The 22,105-nt window shown below is 41.9% G+C and overlaps 1 protein-coding gene across 4 annotated transcripts in view; it reads right to left on the reverse strand.

Annotated features, from left to right (window-relative positions):
- The window catches only part of AKTIP (AKT interacting protein), a 29,814-nt gene extending 8,286 nt beyond the window's left edge, over positions 1–21,528 (reverse strand). The window contains exons 1-10 of one of the 4 annotated variants that reach the window (XR_008236810.1): positions 21,381–21,454; positions 16,532–16,647; positions 14,981–15,186; positions 12,900–12,964; positions 12,716–12,816; positions 11,291–11,379; positions 11,119–11,217; positions 10,790–10,897; positions 10,021–10,081; positions 15–3,981 (exon numbers count right to left, since the gene is read on the reverse strand). Coding sequence is in view for 3 of the 4 variants with exons in the window: in XM_052798246.1 (XP_052654206.1) it covers positions 7,095–7,205; positions 10,021–10,081; positions 10,790–10,897; positions 11,119–11,217; positions 11,291–11,379; positions 12,716–12,816; positions 12,900–12,964; positions 14,981–15,186; positions 16,532–16,573 (882 nt within the window). In the remaining variant the exon portion in view is untranslated. Of the gene's footprint in view, positions 1–14; positions 3,982–6,280; positions 7,206–10,020; positions 10,082–10,789; positions 10,898–11,118; positions 11,218–11,290; positions 11,380–12,715; positions 12,817–12,899; positions 12,965–14,980; positions 15,187–16,531; positions 16,648–21,380; positions 21,455–21,504 lie in introns of those variants that run through there. The other 3 variants (XM_052798247.1, XM_052798246.1, XM_052798249.1) reach the window with 3 other exon arrangements.
- Between the last annotated feature and the right edge of the window lie 577 nt (positions 21,529–22,105).

Genomic DNA, 22,105 nt, shown 5'->3' on the forward strand with positions numbered 1-22,105 from the left:
AAGATCACACTTACTAGTCACACAACAAGGACAAGGCTATACTCTTGCCCCAGTTTAGTCATCGTGTTTGTTCTAAACGCATTTCCTCCTGTTGCTCTGCCAGAACATGGCACCGCGGAGCCCGCAGAGGGTCAGCACCAAGGATGCCTTTGCTGGGGAGTCTCTCCAAGCGCAGCCAGGGGCTCATGGTGCTGCTCCTCTTCGCAGAGGAGGGGGGCTGGCAGGGCTATGCAGCAGAAGAGGAGCCTAGAACAAAAGCAAGCCGGTCTGTCTGCCTTGCAGGAGCTTTAATACAAGATTGCACATTTTAATCCAATGAAAGCAGAATTATTTTCATACATACTAGCCTATGTACTCGTGTTTGAACTAAGTTAGGGAACTAACTAAGAATTCTTAGTTAAGTTGTTAAGAACTGTTTTGGCCACTGGCAGCCAACTACTGCATTTTTACAGCTAAGTACGTACCATTTTTCCCCTGCATTTTTACCTAGTGGCCCTGGCACTAAGCTTCATCAGCTTCTGTTGTTCCTATCCCTTTCTGAAACCAAATTGTTTAGGAACCCTCAGTTGTAAATAATAAGAGGTACAATTTGTAGTTTATGTTTTGAAACAAGTGCTAGAAAAGCTACTTCAACAGAGGTGTTCCAAAGAAAAAAAAAATCTAGTATGTAAAAGTATTTAAAAAAAAATAAATTCTCAAGTAGCTTCAGAATATTTATTTCAAGACTTAGAACAGAATAGTTTGCTTGGAAAGGACCTACAACAATCATCTAGTCCAACTACAAACTTAACTGTTTAAGACTGCTGGCATAACTTCTATTTTTCTTTCAGAAATATTTTTTACGGAGTTGAGAATTGCAAAGATGATAGTCAACTTAAATTTACTTTTTCATTAAATGATATACTTGTACTAGGAAAGATGACTATAATCAGGAGAAAAGGATTTGATTTCAATGGTATTGTTTCAGTACTCATTCACCTACCTTGTTCCTGGAACAGCTGCTTTTAACACACAAATCCAATTACAGAAAGATATAGTTAGTGTTTTCTCCCCTTTCTCAATCTAATAAAAAAAAGTTTCAGATTATCCATTCTAAACTAAACAAAAATCCACATTCTTTAAATAAAAAAAAAAGTATTTTCTTTTCAGGAAACTGCTGTTAGCATGGATTTAGCTTAGAGCAATCCAACCTACTCACCACACCTACAGAGGTCTGTAACAGCTCAAAGGTGAAAGAAAATTCACTCAAATAACGATCATTTTTACTTCATTCTATCATTCTTCCTTGTCATTGTTTTTACTAACTGTGGTGTTTTCTAAACCCCAGCAGCAATCAGACAAATAAAACAGCAGCAGCCACCACACCTCTGAACTGACATTAGGTAACACTCCCCAGGATTTGCTCCCTATTGAACTGCCCCCACCCCGCACCATCAGTAGGTGTGGGGACACAGTCCCTTTTCAGCTTTGTACAGCAGTAGGAATTAAGTCCTGCATCTACCCTGCTGCAGCTGAGATGAAAGAGCATCCCAAAATTAGAAGGGATTAAACTTCTATGCAAGTCCTTCACCTAAGTGGCTTAGGAAATTTGCAAGTCAGTGATTTATTACAAAGGCTTCTGAGTAATCTTAGAAGAAAAAAAAAAAAAAAAAAAAAAAAAAAAAAGAGGCACTATCACATTCCAGTTTAACCCTCTAGTTCTGCCTCCCCGCCGAGCTGGTACAGCGTGCTCAGTCACAAAGCCAGGCCCATTTTCTGCGTCGCACTAAGAGTCCTTTAACTAAACTTTTCTAATACTAAATCTGAAGCAGCATTTAAATTTCAATTTCAGCCTTCCCAAGAAAAGCGTAAGAGAAATAACAGAGGCAACAGAATTAATGTTCACAGTATTTTAGTAGCTACACACTAGGCCAGCACACTAGCCCTCAAAAACTTTTCCCACATGCTTTCCTTGAAAAAAACATGGCACCACTTTCCAGGCAATACAAGCTCAGCTTTCAGATCAGTTCCTCCCTTTCTGTTTTCTATCGTAAGCTCAAACAGGCATTTGACAATTCCAAGGCACTTGCAATTCCTCATAACCTGCCAGATGCCTGAAATACACAGGCTAACAGGGGCATTAATGCCATACAGAAGAGAAAGCTGACCGAGGTAAGTGACACGGAGCCATCTCTTTTTCCTTTGTACTGGGTTAGAAGGAAGCTGGCTGCTTTTCTCACAAGTTTTTACAAGTCCAACACTGTGTTAAAGCTCACTTCAGCTATGCTGTACCCCATTCTAGAGACTTCCCTCACAGAAAAGGGCTGCTCAACAGCAGGGTCATGCTGGACTAAAACCATATATTTGTTAGAAAGGTTAACAACCAGTGGCACATGATACAGAGGATGGAGTGAAATTGAACAAATGCGTATTTAGGATTATCAGAAATCTGTTCCCTAAAATGCAAATAACAGCCAGAAACACTACAAAAGATTTTTTTTTTTTAAGTAGCAAATCAGCTGCATAAGAATCAAGAAAAAGGTAAGGGAGCAACAAAAGAAACATCTTCCAAGTATTAAGCTAGCTATCAAGCAGTTGTCAGCCACCCCGCACTCCCAGAAATAGTTTGATTTAAGCACGAGACATTGGCTGTGGCTGCTGCAAACGTTCCTCCATGTGTTGTGCCACACGCCTACCCCCTTTCCATGGGCATAAAAGTGCTGGGGAAGGTGCAAGCTGGATGTGAGCTACTTCCTGCACACACCCTTCCTAACAACACAAATTACAAGGCACAGCATTAAATAAGAGATATTAAGAAAGATATCAAAAAGCAGTGGAGGGGTCTAAACCAGAGTGAGAAAACAACTGAACTCCTGCCCAAGCTACGCAGAGAAAGGCCATTCCCCACACGCACTGCCTTCAGGTCTGCGAAGCTGCGAGCATGAAAAAAAGCAAAACACGCCCAAGAACCTAAGCACACTCGTGAGAACAAAAGCGTCTTCGGACAGTTCCCTTCAACCCCGGCCTTTGTGCACAAGCACTCAAGGCCTTGCCTTCTACAAGATGGCATTCAGCAGCCCTTGCTTCTACCGAGTATTTCAGAAGTAGTCGAGGCAGAAAACAATTGAAGTCCCACAGTACAGCCACTGCCACAGCCCTGTCCTGCACTAGCTATGAGCTTTCTTTCTGGTACATGAGGTGGTAGGCTGAGCAAGACACCAACTCCCCCAGTACCACCTCCCTCCCTCCCTCCCAAAGGAGGGGATCAGCAGCGAGATCACTCACCCTTTTCCACGGGGGCTGGACATGGTCTTCAACCTCTTCAGCAAAGATCCCAGGGAGAAACGACCACATCCATGCCGGGAGATGAAGCCAGGAGCTCTCTGCAGAGCTGTGTGGGGCTCACGGAGCTGCACACAGCCACAATGGCCCAGGAGATGCCACAGGTGCTGCCAGCACACACTTACCATGCCATCTCAGGCAACACACTGCACCCCAGAGTGGGCACTCGCAGCCCCCCGGCGCACAGGATTTCCCTCTCACTGACGGAGGTGGGCCAGACAGCTTCTGTGGTTGGCAATACACAGTAGGAATGACATTCTTTGCTTTGAAAGACTGAAAAATTAGGTTTCAACCCCCTATGTTACACTGACAGTAGTTTCCTAAACATCACTGAATCAGCACTGGAGCAAAGAAGTGTTGTGCGCCCAGTTATTCGTTCCTTTGGTCGCACAGGAGGAAAACCACATGCGCGCATGTACATGCACACACACTCTCACACTCTGTAACACTGTTACTCACTACCTTTTCAAGAAACAGCTGTGGCACTAAGCAACTGCTCCAGAAGGTTTGCGCTTCCTTTTGCTTTCCCATGGTGGGTACAGAAGAGAGGGAAGGACAGAAAGTCTTTCTGCGCACGTCATCACACAACTGACAACAGGAACAGCAGAGGGAATCACTTGCTTTCTTCCAAGATCCACAGGTTTTTCCTTCTTTTCTATACTGATACATGTACAAAATTATAAAAGGGTTACAGCTATCTGCCATCCAAGTCCTGTTCTCACAAAATAACTGACTTTAGCACGCAAGATAAAGAATGCAAAAACAATTAGAAAAAACATCTTTAAATAAAGAGGTAGAATGTTCCTACTACAGGAAAGAGTACACAAACCAAAGTGCCAATTCAGAATTTTGCACTCTCCTCAAAGTTTTTGATCTGAAGACAGGACTTAACAGTTTATTTATGTAACATGTTTTTTCAAAAAAATGTAAGAGCAAAGTTCTTGCAAGTCCTAAGCCTTCTCACACTCCTTCCTTCCAAAGGGGTAAGAATGGGAAAAAAGAGAAACCACCACAAAAATCCCAAATCCCATTATTTGCATAGGTTTATTTCAAGGTTTGGAGTTGAATGTTTTGCTCCAACAAGCCATCACTACCAGCAAGAAAGCAACATTTAATTTGATGTTATCTTGTTGATGCTGGTTTCTAGTGTCGCTGCAGAAACAGATATAGTGCTTCTCTCCTAACGGTAGGCACTGTTTCAAGACTCAAACAGCAAAACATCCTACACCAAGTCTGTTGGCTTCACTCTAGTTACTGATATATCAAAGCACTAGATTGTTTGTGATGAGCTTCTCTGGGGATGACATGGCAATACCAATGTAAGTGGAAATACACAGAATTATTCTAGTAATGACTTTGCAATTGTCTAAAAACATATCAGCAGCCACCTTCAGAGGGGCCACTAAAGACTGCAGATTTGCTCTAGATTTCCCTATCCGTTTTTAAATACCACTGCCTTAACACACCATCTTCTCAGCCTCACAACAAAGTTGGATTGAGCTCTGAGCTAGAAACAGATTTGTGTTGAAAATAGTAGAAACTAAGTTTACTCTGAGTTAACTGCCCTGCTAAGTCATACCAAGTCACAGACATCTCACCCCATGATTGACTCAATCTTGGCAAAAATGTCCTTTAGGAAGATCTGTACTCAACCACCACTATTGATACAGTTTACCATAAAAAAAACCCAGTGCATTTAAAGCCGTTAAATATGTTTAAATCTGCTGCACTAATTCACATGACCAGGGCCTGCCAGAGCCTTCCGTTTACATAGGCCCATACCTCACATATACAGAGTTAGCAAGAGCTTTCAGAGAGCTGAAGGCAATAGTTCAGTTGCAAATACCCTGTTCAGAAGCACCTGCTTGGTAACTTATGCTTAGAATTCCTCTTACTTTAACCTCAAATTTGTTTAGGAAGCAGCCACTCTCAATTGTATTTCTCTTATTACACTGACTATAAATGGATATGCTAAGGTTTAGAAAGCACATTTTAGCATTTAGTCAAGAACACAGGTCCTGTAACAGGCACTTTATAAGATGAGGGCAGTTAAAGAAGAAAGAGTAGCCCCAAGAAATGCACCTTTGGATGCACTTCCTCCTCTGCCTTAAAGAGGATGCTTGCTCTCCGCATACCCTCTGCATTCTTCTGTCTAAAGAGGAATTCCAGCAGTACTACAGACACTCCAGGCAGCCCCAGGAAACCCTGCATCTCAAAGGCAGAAGCTTTAAAAGGTCTAAAGCAACATCATGCAGTAAGATTTCAACATTAGCTAAAACAGAGTAAGTACCCAATTTAAACAATGTTAAGTGCTGCATAGAAACGACTCGAGTCATCCTTAACCGTACATTAAATTAATCATTTGGTATATGACAGCGTATTACTTGTGAAGTCTTTGTCTACTTCCTTAAGAGCTAAGAAGTTGTTCTCAAAGGGAACAGGGAAAGGTTGTTATCTGACAAGTGCATTTAGCTTGTCAGATAAAAACAAAAGACAAAAAAACCCACAAAAACCAAAGCACACACCGGCACCACTCCCCACCCTCCCCAAACACCACATCACATTCATTTATGAAGTCACTGCTACTTGTTACTAGACAGTAGGGTTTGCATTAATGCCATCAGTACAGGTATGAGGAGCTAAAGAAAAAGCAGCCCAGCTGTAAAGGGTTAACATTACAGGTTTTGATAGGAAAATCCTGTTAGGCAAGAATAAGGCATTCTGCTAGACTCTTGTGAAAAGTAAAAGATTCTGTCCCGAGCTCACACATGCTTTAGAAAGGTTTTCCTGTATGTGGAACAAAACTGTATTTAACCAGTCTCTTCAGTACGTAACATCCTGTTATCCCGTTAACATCCTGAATACACATGCAGGCAAGTACATATGTAGTCAGATGCTTCCATTCCGCTTCCAGTCTTTGCTAAATGTCTACAGTATAGACAGACAGAGGGACAAAAGCTAGATCATGGTTTCTTTTTATTTTAAGATGTCACTATTAACACACATTAGTCAAGCTATCCTAAGTAATCCCCTAGACACCTAGGGAATCTAAAATCCTCTAAGATTTTATTAGATCAAGAGACCACCATTAAAAGCTTTGATTTTAGTGTTTATGTAATAAAAGTCTAATAAGCCTGACACTCTGCTTTCACCCTGTCAGACTAATGTGCGCTTTAGTGACGATATCCATTTACAAATCAATAATACATCATACATCATCCCCAGCTTTACCTCTGGAAAGTGCTAAATGGAGTCAGTGAACCATCTATTTACAATTTCAAATCCTAATATATTTACAATAGAAACCAAAAGTATTTAAAACCATTAAATATAGTGTTTAACTCTGCTATATTAGTTTACATGAACACAGCTTATCTCTGGCATCGTATTTCCAATGCTAATATTTCTGCCAGTAATTTAAGATTTTTTAAAAAATTGCTATTCCTGGAGGGAAAAAAATAAAAGCTTAAAAACCAACCCAAAACCTCCAGGCATTTCAGAGCCCTGAGGAATTACCCACCCTAGACAGTCTTCAGGTAAAAGTACTGCAGTGTTCAAGAGAGACTTCCAAACTCCAGGCAAGCCTTTAAAACCTAATGCATATGTAAAACATTAAGAGTCAGTAATCCACTGAACAGCTTTACTGGAGTCACTGCTACCATTCAGTTTTTACTAATCCATAGTCAAGAAGGAAACTGCTGCTTTGCTGTTTCTCCCTCCATTACATTCCCTCCACCCACAGAAAGTGTTTTGTGCACCATCGTCCAGAAGAGCTAAGTAGGCATCATCTTCTCTTCTTTGCTGAAAGGCTGAACTGAGCCAGGCTTTACCCATGACAGGCCAGAAACATGCATACTTTTGCAGTGCTGATCTTCTGGCTTCTTCTAGGTAGAAGAAAGTCAGAATTATTAGACACCCCAAACCCTCTTAAGTCCCTCCCCATCCGTTTTACCTTTGGCAACCACAAGCATAAAAGAGGCTAGCATCATTTCCTCTCCTCAAAGAGGAACATGGCTATTGGTTTAACTCCTGTGAAAGTGTGTGGCATCTGTAGAACTACCCTGACATTATAGGAGAGTTTTAATGACTTAGTTCATGTACTGCTACCCTATCATACTACAGAGATTAAGAGATAGTCTTCGAACAGTGCCTTTTGCTTGAAGGCCATGGCCCAGCACCACTGCACTGCTACTTGCCAAATTTCTTGGTTCTACAGAAAGAAGCGTCAATCCAAATCAAAGCATTTGTCATTAACCAGACGTTGTAATGGTAGCCTACTACCTTGCGATGCTGGGCATACTGTGGAAGAGTACTCCAACCCACTGAAGGCTTCTGAACGCAAATTAACATGGCAAAGTAGCAACTGATACCTTTGCTATACCATGGAGCTTCTTAATGCTTTCCAAGGATGGTCCTTCCCTTCCCTGAGCATTTATCATGGTTAAATGCTTGAACAATAACTATTTCTACCAAACACAATGCAATGAACATTTGAGACTGACTATTGCAATTTAGAAGACAAAAAAAAAAAAATAAAAGCTTCAAGTTGAAGGAGAAAGATGCAACTTCAAGCATCTGTAGATTTAAGTAGCTTAAGATGATTAGTAAATTAGATACCTACTCTAGCAGGTCAAAGAAACAGAATAGCTTGCTGGGGTATTTTTGCATACCAGGAACTAGCCCTGCCTCCACACTGCTATAGGCTCATCAGATCATCTGTATGCCAACTACATCAAACCTGGAATGACGCATCAAGTTCCAGAAAGCGATAATTATGAGAGTAGACTTTGTCATACTACAGGAAGCCTTTTGCCTGACAAAGTAAGTTAAGTCAGCAAGAAAACAGAACCTGCACTTCTTCTGTCCCTCCCCATGTTTTGTGTAAAAGGTGACACTACATGACAGAATTGCCGTAACGCATCAGACAACAGCAAACGAGGGATCAGTTAAGCTTGAGTCTGGCAGAGTAGCTGGCACCTGCCTATCGCATGCCACACACAGGACATCATCTAGCAAAAGCCATGTGCTCAGCAGGGAACTGGGACATCACAGCCTTTCCTGGGCTACAGTTCTAGAATAGCCAGGTTGTTTCCCAAGGCACAGGAATTACACGGGTAATAAACAAGGACTCAGGGTTGCAGAAAAAGGGAAAGACAGGATACAGGATTAAGGAACTTCCTTTTACTGGGAAGGAAGAGAATGTTCTCAGCTACACTGATATTTTGGAACAAATATCCTAAGGCACAGAAGTTGGGCCATACCTACTATCAACAAAGTACTCAAGCGACTAAAGTACCACACATGCAATAGTTACTGAAGATGTCAGTTTTCACTTAAAAAGAAATTAACATGCATCCCTAAAGAAAAAGGATGAAAGAAAAAGCATTGTTTGCTATAAGTCTCTGAGACAGCTTCATATCCTTTCCATTTCAAGCACCTCAACCTGTTCTTTCTTAGGTCTTTGATTTAAAGGGTAAGAAAGAAGGAAGTAGAGAATGAAGGGCAGGGGAAGAGTCAAAAGTATTTCTCAAGTTTTTATAAGAACATCAAGAAGTCAGAATCTGATCAAAATATTTTCCTGTGTGTTCTAAGGCTGGAGAAAAGCCACCTCACCTCAAGCCTTGCTGTGACTCTGGCAGTTGGGAACATCGCTACACTGAGCTTACAGGCAGCATATTGTATTAAGATCAATGTAAAAATCTCATTTGTGGCAGAAGACAGGAATAACATGAGTTAAAGCTTGCAGCAAGGAAGACTGAAGTTTGGACTGACAAAAAAAAATTTTTTTTTTTTTATTACAAAAAAAGCAGCAAACACCACCACAGCTCTAGTGCAAGGAGCCCAAGTCAGTAACTAAAACATTCAGAGTGTTTTTCCTTGACAGTGCAGCAAAAATACCAGCCACCATTTCAGAATCCCTAGGCACCGCAAGCAGATTTACTTGTCATGCCACTCCGTGCAGACTCAGAATTGTTGTGTGCCAGCTCTTTTCAAGTGCAAGGAAATAATAAATAAAAAAACAAAAAAACCCCAACCAAAACCAAAAAACAACCCCCCCCCTGTTCCCCAAAACCAAATGTGTTGCTCAGGTGAAAGCTGTATGAACCAAAACATTCTTGCTGTATCAGTAAGAGTGCTTTGTGACAGAAGTAACTCTACGCACCCTTCAATTAGCTGATATTGTCTTATAAGAACTCAGTAGTGCTAGAGATGTGAGCAAGGTACTCTGCCTGTGCTGCTTCAAAAAGTCTGGAATGAGAAGAAAGCCCTGAAGCTTTGATTCAATAATGAAAGATCTCTCAACAGAAGAGAACAAAGAAGTTGGGGACTGTCAGGTTATGCAGAAGTGGTAACGGCCATGACAAGTGCAGGACAAGCTAATAGGCAGTCAGCAAATCTCTTCTTTCCCCTCCTTCCTTCCCTTCCAGCCCTAAACAAAAAAATCCACCAAGTGTGCCAACAGTTGTACTAACAAAGCTTTCTAGCTGGCTAAATGATTAATTGTTTGACACACTGAAGTTAGAACTGTGACATAACTGCTTAGTTAGGAGACCAAATCAGTTTCAGCACGCCTGCTGATCCAAAAGAGGGGTGGAATAAGGTCTGTCTAGTACACATTCATCACAGAGACAGAGAACCTTTCTTCCCTTATCAGGCAATAAACCCACACTACAGTGAGAATCTGGACTTTGCACATACCTTCTGAGTCAACATCTTCTCTCTAGCTTCATCATGTATAGCTGGATTCCATGGAGAAAAACTATGGAGAAAGTATAGTTACCTCTTACTTCACATTTTTGCAAACTACAGCTGAGAGCAGAAAGCAGCAATTTTCCTTGGTTTAGTTTGTTGAATTTCAAGTAAACAATGAAAACTCAGACTTGTAGTTAAAACATACAGTTAATAACTGAATTCACATTGTCATGGATCTTTTCAACAAGAAGTATTTAGGTTTTCGTTTTTGTTTTCAATGAGAACTGGCAATTCAGCAGGTGCTACATGAAACACTACTCATATTCCCTATGGTTCTGACTGCTCCATTCCCTACGCAGTCAAGCTTAAAAGCATTTTAAAAGTATGACCAAAGCTATAGTCATGCAAACTATGTTCAGGAAAGTCCAAAAGCAGTATTTACTCCATGGGTATCTCTACTTGAGGAACATGAAGTGTTTTGGAGCTTTTGTTTGTTTGTTTTGGGGTTTGTTTGTTTGACATTTTGTTGAGATTTTTTTAAGTCTTGGTTGCTTAGTGAACAAACAGTAAACACAAGTGTCTGATTACATTTAAGATTCACTCAATACTAAACAGAAGGAAATGAGGGTAGGAATATTCAAAGTAATGCTATAAATGTAAGAAAAAAAAAAAACAGAAGTCAGTCAGCTTGGCAGAGAAAGTCTTCAAATCAACAACTGTACCAAAACTTGTACTTGAAACATTAGGACATGGTGAATTTGCTCATGGTACTTACATGATTGCATAGGGATCCTCTATTTTGGGCTGATCAAATAAATGACTGCTGCATAGTTTGACACTGTCCACCACTTTACTTTTGAACAGCTGAATATCTTTTTCATACCTGCAAGAGAGAAGTAAGTAATGTTAAGTAATTGCAAGGAGGCACAGGTTTGCTTTAGAAACATGGACAGACTTGGCAAAGCCTCAGCTTTAGTTCCTAGTGCAATCAACTCTGGAGGTAGAGACCATGAACCGATAAACAATTTTACAAACCTCTTGTTTCTGCAAGTCTATGCAAAAAGGTCTTAAGAGACCATGTCTATACGCATGGAAGATACTTACAGCACTGCAGCCTCAGGATTCAGAGGAGTAGTTGTATCAATCTTGTAGAAGACTCTGCGAGCATACATTAATACTTGCCATATGTGATTATGATTTCGCCTAAAAAGAACAAAACACAATGAAGAAAGGAACAAAGTTCTTTCAAATTATATATCAATATGTTACCACTAACCTCCATTTTGCAAATGCTCTTTTCACATCCAGTTCACCAGATAAAGGATCTACTAGTGGATGGAAGACAGGCAGATCAAAAACCAAGCGCTGCATTAGAAAAAAGGAAATTCATTATGACAACTTCAATCCTAATGCTAAAACCACTGGGTGAAGGTCACTCAAGATGTTGCTTCCAAATACTAATTAATTGTTACTGTATTAAAAGAAAGCAACCTGAAGTGATTTATACCAACTGTGAAACTGTAACCCAACACACCCATGTTACATGCAGGGTCCTGTCCTCTCTCACATGCTTATCACCAAATCAGGAAACTAATCCAGCTAACCACACAGGCACTAGTGCCAACACAGGTAATATCAGATAAGATCAGATTAAAGGAGTTTTTCTGGTTTAGCTATTTGTGACTGAAAGCTTTTTACATACTTGAGCTACAATCAATACTTTTTTTATCCTACATATTTTTAAGTAAACTGTGCAGTGACACCACGGTGTCTTCTGTTCTGTACAGGTAGCTTCCTCTGGTATTCGTGCATTCTTCCAAAAGAAAACTTAGTTTCAACAGGAAGGTTTTAAAGCCCTATGCTAGCAATAGAATGATGGCTGTATGAGAGATACTGAAGTCTAATCTTTGAAAGAAACTGTTTCCTACTAGCTCTGTCCTTTTAAAGATGATGGCTTTACACAAAACTTGACACCAGGCAGACAGCTTCCTGACATAGCAACTTGTTCTCAGCTACAGCAGTTACATACACCCATCCCCCAATCTTCCTCTTACAGAAATCTGGCCAAGAGGACCAGCTGCCCTGCTCTGGAGAGTCAGACTGCCACAAGATTTTTTTTAAATTTTATTTTTATATTTTAATTAACATAATAACTTGGATACTTTTCCCTAAAGAGAAGAAGAGAAAGCAGAGATGGAAGGTAACACTGTACTATCTATCTCTTACTGCCTTTTTTTCACCAACATTCTCCTCAACTTCTTGTAGTTCTTTGTTTCAATGTAATTTAGAAGAGAGACAGGCAAGAAATCCTGCAGTACTACAAGCAAGCACAGCACAGGTGCCTGGAATTTATGTTCCATTATATCGCTACTCAGAATTTCCATACTTTAAGTGTTTCAGTGTTAACTTCCTTGCCAAGGAAGCAGCAGATCAAGAGTTGAGGTAAAGAACTGCTTGATTACTTCATACTCTAATGCATCTAACCTCAGGAAGTTCACTGTACACCAGCCTTAGTAATCAGAGTAACTTAATTCCTCCACAGATGTTAGGAAATATGTACCAGACACCACAAATGAGCCCAGCCAACCGAACAAAACTAGTTCAAGGAAATGAGAAGCTAACTGGTATATTAGCTTTAATAAAAAGTCATACTTAAAACACCAGAAAACAAGAAAAACCCAAGATACACACAACCACTTACCGGGCAGTCTCCATCTGGGTAATTATCAGGAATATAGACAGTAAATTTAAACACACCATCCTGGTAGAGCCCATGTCTTATGAATATTACACCAAACCACACTGCAAGTGAAAAAGTTTGCTTGAGTGAAAGAATTTAAAAATATATATACGTAAAAAACTTTAAAAGTTAGGTTTAAACTTACTTAATGCTGATCGGTAAGATGGCTGCACATAGACACCTGGCAGTTTCTGCTTTACAACCAAGGTACTGCAATGAGAATCAGCATTTAGGATAGCTCCACAACTACACTAAATCTACAGCAAGCTGACAACAGTAAACCCAGAATGTACTACCAACAGCTTAACAGGGGACTTCTTCCACAAACTTACACGCAATTCCCAAGGTCAGATTGCTCACAGAAGGAGGTGGCAGAAAACTAGTGAAACCATATTTTTTCACTCTTGTTTTTCCTACCCCTCCACTTGAAGAGTTACTAACAGGAAACATTATTCCTCTTGATAAAACTGTAAGTAGAGAAGTAGAAGTAAATTCTTCCCCCAGTAGATGCATTTAATGCATGTCATTACTGAAATTTCCACTTTTCTACTGAATCCCCAGTTTCAAAGTAAAGAAGAAAAAAAGAAATGCAATTAAGTAATTTTGAATGCAGATTTGCAGTCAATTGTAGTAAATTCTGAAATGTTTAAAATTGAAGTTAAAGTTTGGTCACAAGTAGTTTTTCAGTTTTAGATGAGACTATGCTGCAGGTCAAACAGAAATTACACTAGCAACTGACAAAAAGTAACAGAAAATAAAAAGGACAGTCAAGAAGCAGGGTATATTAGAGATCTGGATCAAGTGATTCCAGGCATCTCATTAACGGGATGGACCAAGTAATCTTCCCAAACTTGCACTTATTTGCTATTTCACTTCTTGAGATAATAATCCAGTCATGATCTTCAGTCACCAATGACCAGTGCATTATGAAAAGAGTTTCCACATCTCCTTTTGCTTTTTAGGAAAGTCCATTTGATAATCAACATTACTACGGGGGCAAAATGTGCTATTTTTACTAGTTTTCAAATCAAGGAGCACAAGTAGTTGCTAGTAAGTTTAACCAGCTGTAGTTGTATGGTATGCAGATTCTACTGAACACTATAAATGATAAACCAAATTATTCACTTCATAGGTTTTCCAGTTACTTGGCATATAGGTCCATTAAATTGAACTCTGCATGCTTGTACAAATAAACAATAATCTTAAAGCAGAATATTAACACAGTCCTCTGCTTACGATTTTCATAATATTCATTATTATTTCCCTAATAATAAATTTGTTAAACTAGAGGAGTTTACATTATGATACCAATATATTTTTGCATGCTGCAGAAGAAAAACATCTTTCTTGAATTAAGTAGTCAGGGTCAGTTCCCTGAAAAAAAAAAAAAAATTACTGTTTTGAGAGTTCTCACTTTCAATTTAATGGTTAAATGCAAGAACTGAGACTTAGCATTGCATAAGGAGTCCAGGGATTTCATTCCAAAAGGCACTACATACTTGAGAATCCAGTATGTCTATTACAGAGGAAGTCCCTTCAGCTTTGTAGCACAGAACAGTTTATGTAACTAGAAAGTTTTGCAGACAAATAGAGATTTGTATGCTCACATAGCAGTCTACAAATCACTAGATTGGATCAAATGCAACTGATCTGAAGAAAGTTATTTAAATCGCGCTAACTCCTCCCTCATAAGTTTCACATTAAATATCACTGAAAGACAGGAAAGAATATAGTCTTCCTAATATCCATTTAATAAGCCATATCAGACAGCGTTCAAGTGTTCCATGTAACAACTGAAGGAAGCTCCCACATCCTAACTCCATTAGACAGTACCATATATTCATAACCATCTTCCCACTAAACATCTGCTTGCTTCTATTTTAATACTTGTTTGAAAAATTCGGTATTTCTGACCAAAAAGCTGTTAGGATAACTGGTTAGGATGCCTAAACCCAAAATGTGTTTACTTCAAGACTGAGAAATATAATAATTCAGAGAATCACATCTAAACACGTCCCTTTAAATCTCATCTCATTTTCCTCTCACCTTCTACCTCAAGAGATTGAGACTGCTGCTCAGAAAAAGAATTTTATGGAACTTAAGTTTTACTGCCTTCTTCAAGGACTATGGGAGAGACACCATGTAAGACTAGATCCCTGTGTGGTTTTTTACCACTGAAGCATAAGCCCAGTGACCTAAAAAAAGACACAAAAAGTGAAAACCTACAACTCTGCAAGGAGAGAATACTCCAAATAAAAAGGCCCATAAGAAGCATGTGTTCCATTTGTCGACTGGGATGACATGGCAGGTGAAGCAGGCTTGGTTATTGGCACAGCATTCTTTGGAATAGAAGGCAACTGTTTCTTTGTAGAGGCTCGTAGAGGACTGGTTCGCAGCTCTCCACTCAAAGTTTTCTCTTCAGCATCGGGTCTCTGTTAGATTGAAAGAGAACTGTGAGATTACAGGCTGTATTTCATAAACATTTAACACATGAACATATTTTAACACAGGTTTAACCCCAACCTTGATAATTACAAGTTTGGCCAATGAAACATATCTTGGGTTTTGGTGTTCTATTGCTTGGGGGTGGTGAGGTGGGGGTGGTGTCTCTTTGGGGTTTGTTTTTAAATAGACTTTTATTCAGTCAAACCTAGCCTACAAGTACAAGAGTAATCAATGCTGGATAGGAAATCTGCAGATTAGAACAAATGCTTAAGGAGGCTTACATTTATTTAGAAACTGGAACCAGATACTATATAACATCAGCTTAGAAGTCAATCTATTTCTAGCACACAGTGCATCAAAATAAATCATTTCTACTGACAAGCATCCTCGCGTTCTAGACTTCAAAGAGTCTTTAAAAGTAGTGTAGTAAAGCTGGGATGAAATAAGAACTTTTTACAGAAAATTTCATGTATTTCACTTCCTGCCTGTGCTTAAGACACCAACATCCCACTTGGAACTGATCACATAGCCCACTCCCACTGTGAGACAATCACCATTTGACAGCAATATCAAGTTTAAATAGTTTTGCTATAGCAACCTTTTTACACCTATGCTGTCTTTTATTAAAAAAGAAAAAAAAAACCAAACAAAAAACCTTTTCTACTTAACTGGCCACTGCTACACTGCTAGCGAACATTTTACTATGTACAGACCTCAAAATCATTCTATAGATTGCCAAGACAAACCTGCAGGCTATAGACTTGTGATTAGGCTAGTTGTGGTGACTACAGGCATGATTTAGGCTATAGTGTTTTGAAGTGCTTGAGACTTGGACTAGTAACAATACCTATGTCATAAGCATTATCAACAAAGTTATATAATTTGCCCTAGCAAAATTATATAACTCACTTGAGAAGTGATTAACCCTAGAACTATCATGCTTTTATCATTGCTACAATCTGAAGTAGCAATAGATTTATGGAGGCAGAGTTTTGTCAACACTCACTGCACACGCAATACCTGGCTAAGCTCTATGTAAGACAGTAAACAAATGTCCTAAGAAACAAGTGTTTCAACAAGTTTGTTTCATCTTTCCTACTTAAAGATGCTTCAGATAAGAAAAGTCAACAAATTCTGGAGTAGACTCCATCCACAGGCAAATTCCAGTTAATACAGCTCAAAGCTAGCTTACACTTTTATTGAAGACGATCACAATCCTTGGAATAAAACACACACTCCAACTGTATTCGTGTATCATCTGATGGTCTCTTCCAGAACTGCTACCACCCCTCAAGGCACGTTAACACCTTATGGCACCCATTCATTAAATACCTTGCGCACAGAACTTGTAGACATACTCCAGAAAGGGTTCATAACGTGTATTCCAAATAAATGACTGCAACTTTTCAGCGTCTTCAGAGTGTCCGCAGGCCTCTCTGGTTTATACCCTAAAAACACACAGAACGAATATGCATTCTAACAGATAAACAGCACTCAATATATAAATAGGATTCAGATCTAATTCTGCAGCCAGCTTTATATTTCTGTAACTTCAGAAGCAAACTTCTTGTAGTTAAGACTGACAATAGTTAGAATTGCCAAAGCTCTATTATATATTAGACTCCAGGACAATACTACAGTTGTCTATGAAGTAATTTTTGCACATGAATCCCTGCCTTCTTTCTGCTAGAAAGATACTCTAGATTCTGTATTCCATGTTTTGTCTTGCCAACTGGAAAAAAACCCATCTATTGGCTCAGCACAGTCAAGAAAGATCCTCTACACATGCAAATATTAAAAAGTTATCACTTCACCATTTCAGTCCAGCACCAGACAGTACTACAATGGCTTACTCTCGTAGCACAGTTAAGTGTTGTCTCTCACATACACTGCTGACTTCGCATGTTTCTGAAGCACTCCAGTTTGAAAAAATCTCTGCCATTCCTGGTGAAAGAGATGATCCTCCCATTGAGTTTGCATCATGTATGTGTCATTTTGTTTTCATCTGCATTGGAACACCACCAGGAATAGACAAAGCCACAGAACACAGAAGTTTTTCTGTAGCTTATTTAATGGTTTCATTACAAGCACTAAGGCTTAGTGCTCTTTAGATCAGCAGTTCAGTAACAAGGACTTCAGCAGTATTTAGAGTTTCAGTGTCATCTACTGTAGATGTCCTTGTTTTTCCCTCTCTCTAGTTTGTGGTTTATTTGTTTTTAAAAAAGTCTTGCTATTGTTTGTGCAAGAACGCTCATCTACAGCACCTCTTGTCTGGCACAGCCTATTTCCTCCACTCTTTCTTTTTTTTTTTTTCCCCCCTCCAGTTCTCCTAGTTACCATTCCCCTTCCTGCTCCCCCCATTTCTGGCTACATTAACTAAGGTTTTGAGACAATTCACTTTACTCAATTTCTTTAATAGGAAGTTGTACAACATTGACCAAGGCAATTCATAGGATGTGAGAGAAACAGAGAAAATGGCACAGGCTTCTATTGTGGTCAACAATAAGTTTTTCTATAGTAAGCAAGGCACCACCTGTTCACCCATTGTTTTGACTAGTTTATAGAGAAAAAGGTAACATTATGTTCAAAAATCTCCCTAAAAGGAAAATAAATGCCAATTTTGTTAAAAGAAAAAAAAAAAAAGCCAGTCAATTTATCCAGAGAAAGTCTAGGAATGGTGAATTTTTAAAAGAAACATTGATATCAAACCATAGGTATCCTCCTAGACTATATAGCAGCCAAGCATTCAAAAATGCAAGCACCATTTAGAAAAGTGATGAAAATTAACTAATTTCTCCACCCCAAAATCTCCTCAAAACATTCCAGTACACATGATTCCTCCAGATATTTTTCCTCTTCAGCAGCCAGTCTCACATCACTCTGAGCCACTGAAAACAGAAAGTCAGAGCACAGCTACCACACCAGGGCATGCCCTGTGACAACAGGGAGAAAATGTTTTCACTTTTCCCCATCTCCTGTCTGGAAAGCAGAGCCATGCCAGAGGGCTATGCTGTGGGCCTTTTCTCTTCCATGAAACCCAGGCAGACTAAGACAGACAGCAAGATACTAGGCTAGGAAGGTACAAGACATTTCCTCAGTAAACTTCAGTGTAACCAGAGGGTGGAAGAACTGATGCACAAAGAGAGCACCTGAGTGCTATGGCTTTGACAAGAAAGAAAGTGCTGGAAGCTGAGGTACAGGTTGGAAGACAATTAGCTGGAATCTGGAGTGATTACAGGTTTGGGGTGGGATTTTTTTCTTTGTTTGTTTGTTTTGGACTGGTGTTTTTTTTAATACTAGATAATATAAATTGCATTATTCCAGAACCAGAGATATGAGATACAGGAGTTGAGCAGGACAAAAAATGACTTACGTATGTAAAAAACAGCCTAACCTATTAACAGTGAAACAGGGAACTGATCTGGAAGCTTGGTAACTGGTGCTAGATGGAATTCAGTCACTGACTCCACCTTTCAGAAAGCAGCTATGCATCTCAGTACACTTCCAGCTTTGTTGAAAAGTTTTTCATTATAGAGATGCCTATTAACAGGCTATTAAGAGCAGTTTATATCTCCAAATACAACATTATTTTAGCTCTAAACTACAGAATAACTTCCAGAGATTCTTCTGCACAGACATCTTTTATCCTGTTGCTTGCCAGTAATAAGTCATACATGGTGTTGTCCTAAACTTATTGTTTAACTGCCTTCAGTCTCATTCACCTGTTAAAATACTATTTATGATGGAGAACTAAACCTCAGAGTACCAGCTTCCCAGAGGAGGATCATTTAAAAAGCCTTTCAAGGTGTTCTAGAGTTTGTCTACTTCTGATCACACTCACTCCTAGCTGTGCTATGTGGCAGTGGAGAATGATATCAGTATAGGAAACTTATTCGCAACTGCTTGTGCTCTGTAGCGCCCTCACCTCACAATTTACTACCCCACATTAACCCAAAGAATAATTAAAAAAAAAAAAAAAGAAAAAATCAAATAACAGCATATTTAAGTTAGACTGTTTATCCTACTTCTCACTACGGTGAAGGTCTGCAGCAGACAGAGAGCCAAGTCCCAATATCATTAAGTGGAATTTCTAGGTAGTTTAGTCATTCAATCTTGCACAGGGCTACAGTACCGACTACAAGGTACCTACCATTATGATACCTTACATTGCTCTATCTACCGAAACCATCAGCTTCCCACAAGAACCCAATACACTCTCCTCGTTTTATGAAAAAGTAATAAATACATTCAAAATCATCGCCCTGTCTCCCTTCCCACTATCATGATTCACAGTGCCTCACCTAAGGAGAAACTTAATAGTGTGCCGCTCAGTAATACGTTCTACTAATTTCCCCTACTTCAAGAATAGAAAGTACCAGCAATCCTCCTAAGCAGACCTCCTCCCATGGGCTTTTTATAGATATCTTTTTCTCTAGTGTTTTTCTTCTAGTACAACAGCAATTAAAAAAAGACACAACACAAATTTGTTAAGAAACATTATTTCAAATGCTGCTTCTGGGAAAGGCCTTCTAACTTCTATACAGCACTGCATTACTAAGGTCCTATCACACCTGGACCAAGAAAGCCACCTGCCACCAAGCATAACCTTATGTTGACAGTCACCAGCACTGAGGTACACAATACAGGAGAGCAGTCAGAGCAAGCGTAAACTCATGCAGTACTTCATCATCACTCTAAAATACTTCAAAAACCAAAGTTATCACTAATGAAAACCAAAATTAAGTACTTCACTTTTGCACATTCTCCTTCTCTACACTAGGTACTCTCATTAAAGATTACTTCTATTATTTATACCTACTGTCATACCATGTGTCATATTTCTCTCCTGTCATCAGCAGAGACATTAGATTAAATAAAACACTACTAAACCAATCTGACAAGAACTTCATCTGCCTGGAACACAGCACTTTTCTAAGTATTTTCTGGAAACATAAACAATACCTCAAGAAGAAAAAAAAAAAGAATGTGTAGACAAACATATATATAAGAATTTATATTATATATATGTGTTTATGCATTTGATTCCCTACCTAAAAGGGAAGGGAGCCACTCCTACACCTGAGAGTAAACAGAGCTGATTAGGCAGGGCACTAGAGAACAGCACACGTTCATCACAACACTATCACACGTTTGTCCAGCAACTGTAATTGTCAGTTTACACCCGAACTTACTTCTCCTCAGCACACCTACTCCTGATCGTCAAGGAGTTTCTCCAAGGATTTCACCAGCCCACACCTTAACCTACTGGACAAGGGAGTCGCCGAAGGAAACGCTGGCAGCAAACAGGAACGATGACCAGTCAAGCCTGTTTGCCAACTCTTCCTCCACAGGTGGACTGCACCTTTCCTACCGACACCTGCTGCTGCGACTTCCATCCCCTAACGCACTTCTCAAGGAAGTCATAACCTACGCCAACGAAACCAGCCCTTTTACAACAAACAGCTAACAGTTTAAAAGGCACAACGGGATGACCTGCCGACTTTCACAGGACAGCTGGGTTTCCCGAGGGGGCTGTCAGTTGAGAGACGGGTGGGTTGCAGGAGGGAAAGAAAACAACCAAAAAAACCCCACCCCCAAACCCTCCTAGTTGGGCGAAGTCCCGAGACCCGAGCGGGGCGCAGCCTCCCCGGGCAGTCCCCGGCAGCACTCCACATCGGGGCCACGGCCGCGCCCGGCGACGCCGTTTGAAAAGGCGCGGAGAGAGGCCCGCCGGGCCCCGGCCCCGGCCCCAGCCCCGCCGGCAGCCGCCCCAGGGCCCTCAGCGGCCGCCCCGAGCCCCGCTGCTCGCCCCCGCCGCGGGGTCCCTGGAGGAAGGGGGCCGCGGGGGGGCCTCGCACAGCGGGTGGCGCCGGGCCGGTTCCCCCGCGAGGGACAGGGCTGTCCGGGCCGGCAGACGCTCTGCGCGGCGGCGGCGGCAGCAGCTCCTCACGGGGCGAACGGGCGGGCGCCGCCCGCGCCGGCCCGGCCCCTCCCGGCGACAGGTGACGGCCCCGCGGGGCGCAGGCAGACGACCCGCCGCCGCGGCCGCCCCTCGGCGCGACCGGAGCTTCCCGCCGCCCTCCCGTGCCGGCGGGGACTGCCTCCCCGCGACCGCCGCTGGCGCTGCGCCCGGGAAAGGCGGAGCCGGGCCGGGCGCTGCCGCACCGCCGCGCTCGCTCACCCGCGCCAAGGCTCCCGCCGCTCCGCTGCACGCACGGCCCAAGCCCCGCCAGCTGCCGCCGCTCCCCCCCTACCCCCTCCACTGCCCCATTTAAAGCCCGCCCCTCAGCATCGCACATCCGGACCCGGCCTTCCTCTCGACCAATCGCCGTCCTGTTCTTCCGGGACGGCCCCGCAAGGCGGGGCGGCGGGGACGAAGCCAGCCAATCACAGCCACCGCCCTCTCCGTGAGGCAGTAAGGCCGACTCCTCGCCTGTCACGGCGCGGGGCGGGCGGCCGCTGAGGGTTCCGCCCCGGGGACGGGGAGTGGCCCGCGTGCCTGTCCGTCTCGCGGCGGGCGGACCAACGGGGCGGTGGGGACGCACCTGTCACTCTCTCGACAGGAAGAAAGCGCTGGGGCCGGAGCTTAGAGAAAAGAATCTTCCTCATTGGCCGGCGGTGGGGAGCGGGGAGGCGTGCCATTGGCCGGCGGGCCAGGGCCGCCAGAGGCGACGGGGGTGGCCATTAGCGGCCACGGCCGGCGGGGGCAGGGGCCCGGCTGGGCCCGAACGGCCGCTTGGAGGCGGGACCCGGGAGGGGCCGGCGCTGCTCCTGCACGACGGCGCCCGAGCCCCGGGGGCTCGGCCGTCACCCTCAGGGCGCGGGCCCCGTCCGCCGCGGCCGCCTCTGTCCGCCGCTGTCCGCCCGTCCGTCCGAGCAGAAACTGCCGCTGGCGTCGGCTGGGCC

Source organism: Harpia harpyja, chromosome 9, assembly GCF_026419915.1.
Source record: "Harpia harpyja isolate bHarHar1 chromosome 9, bHarHar1 primary haplotype, whole genome shotgun sequence".
In the NCBI taxonomy this organism is placed as follows: Eukaryota; Metazoa; Chordata; class Aves; order Accipitriformes; family Accipitridae; genus Harpia; species Harpia harpyja.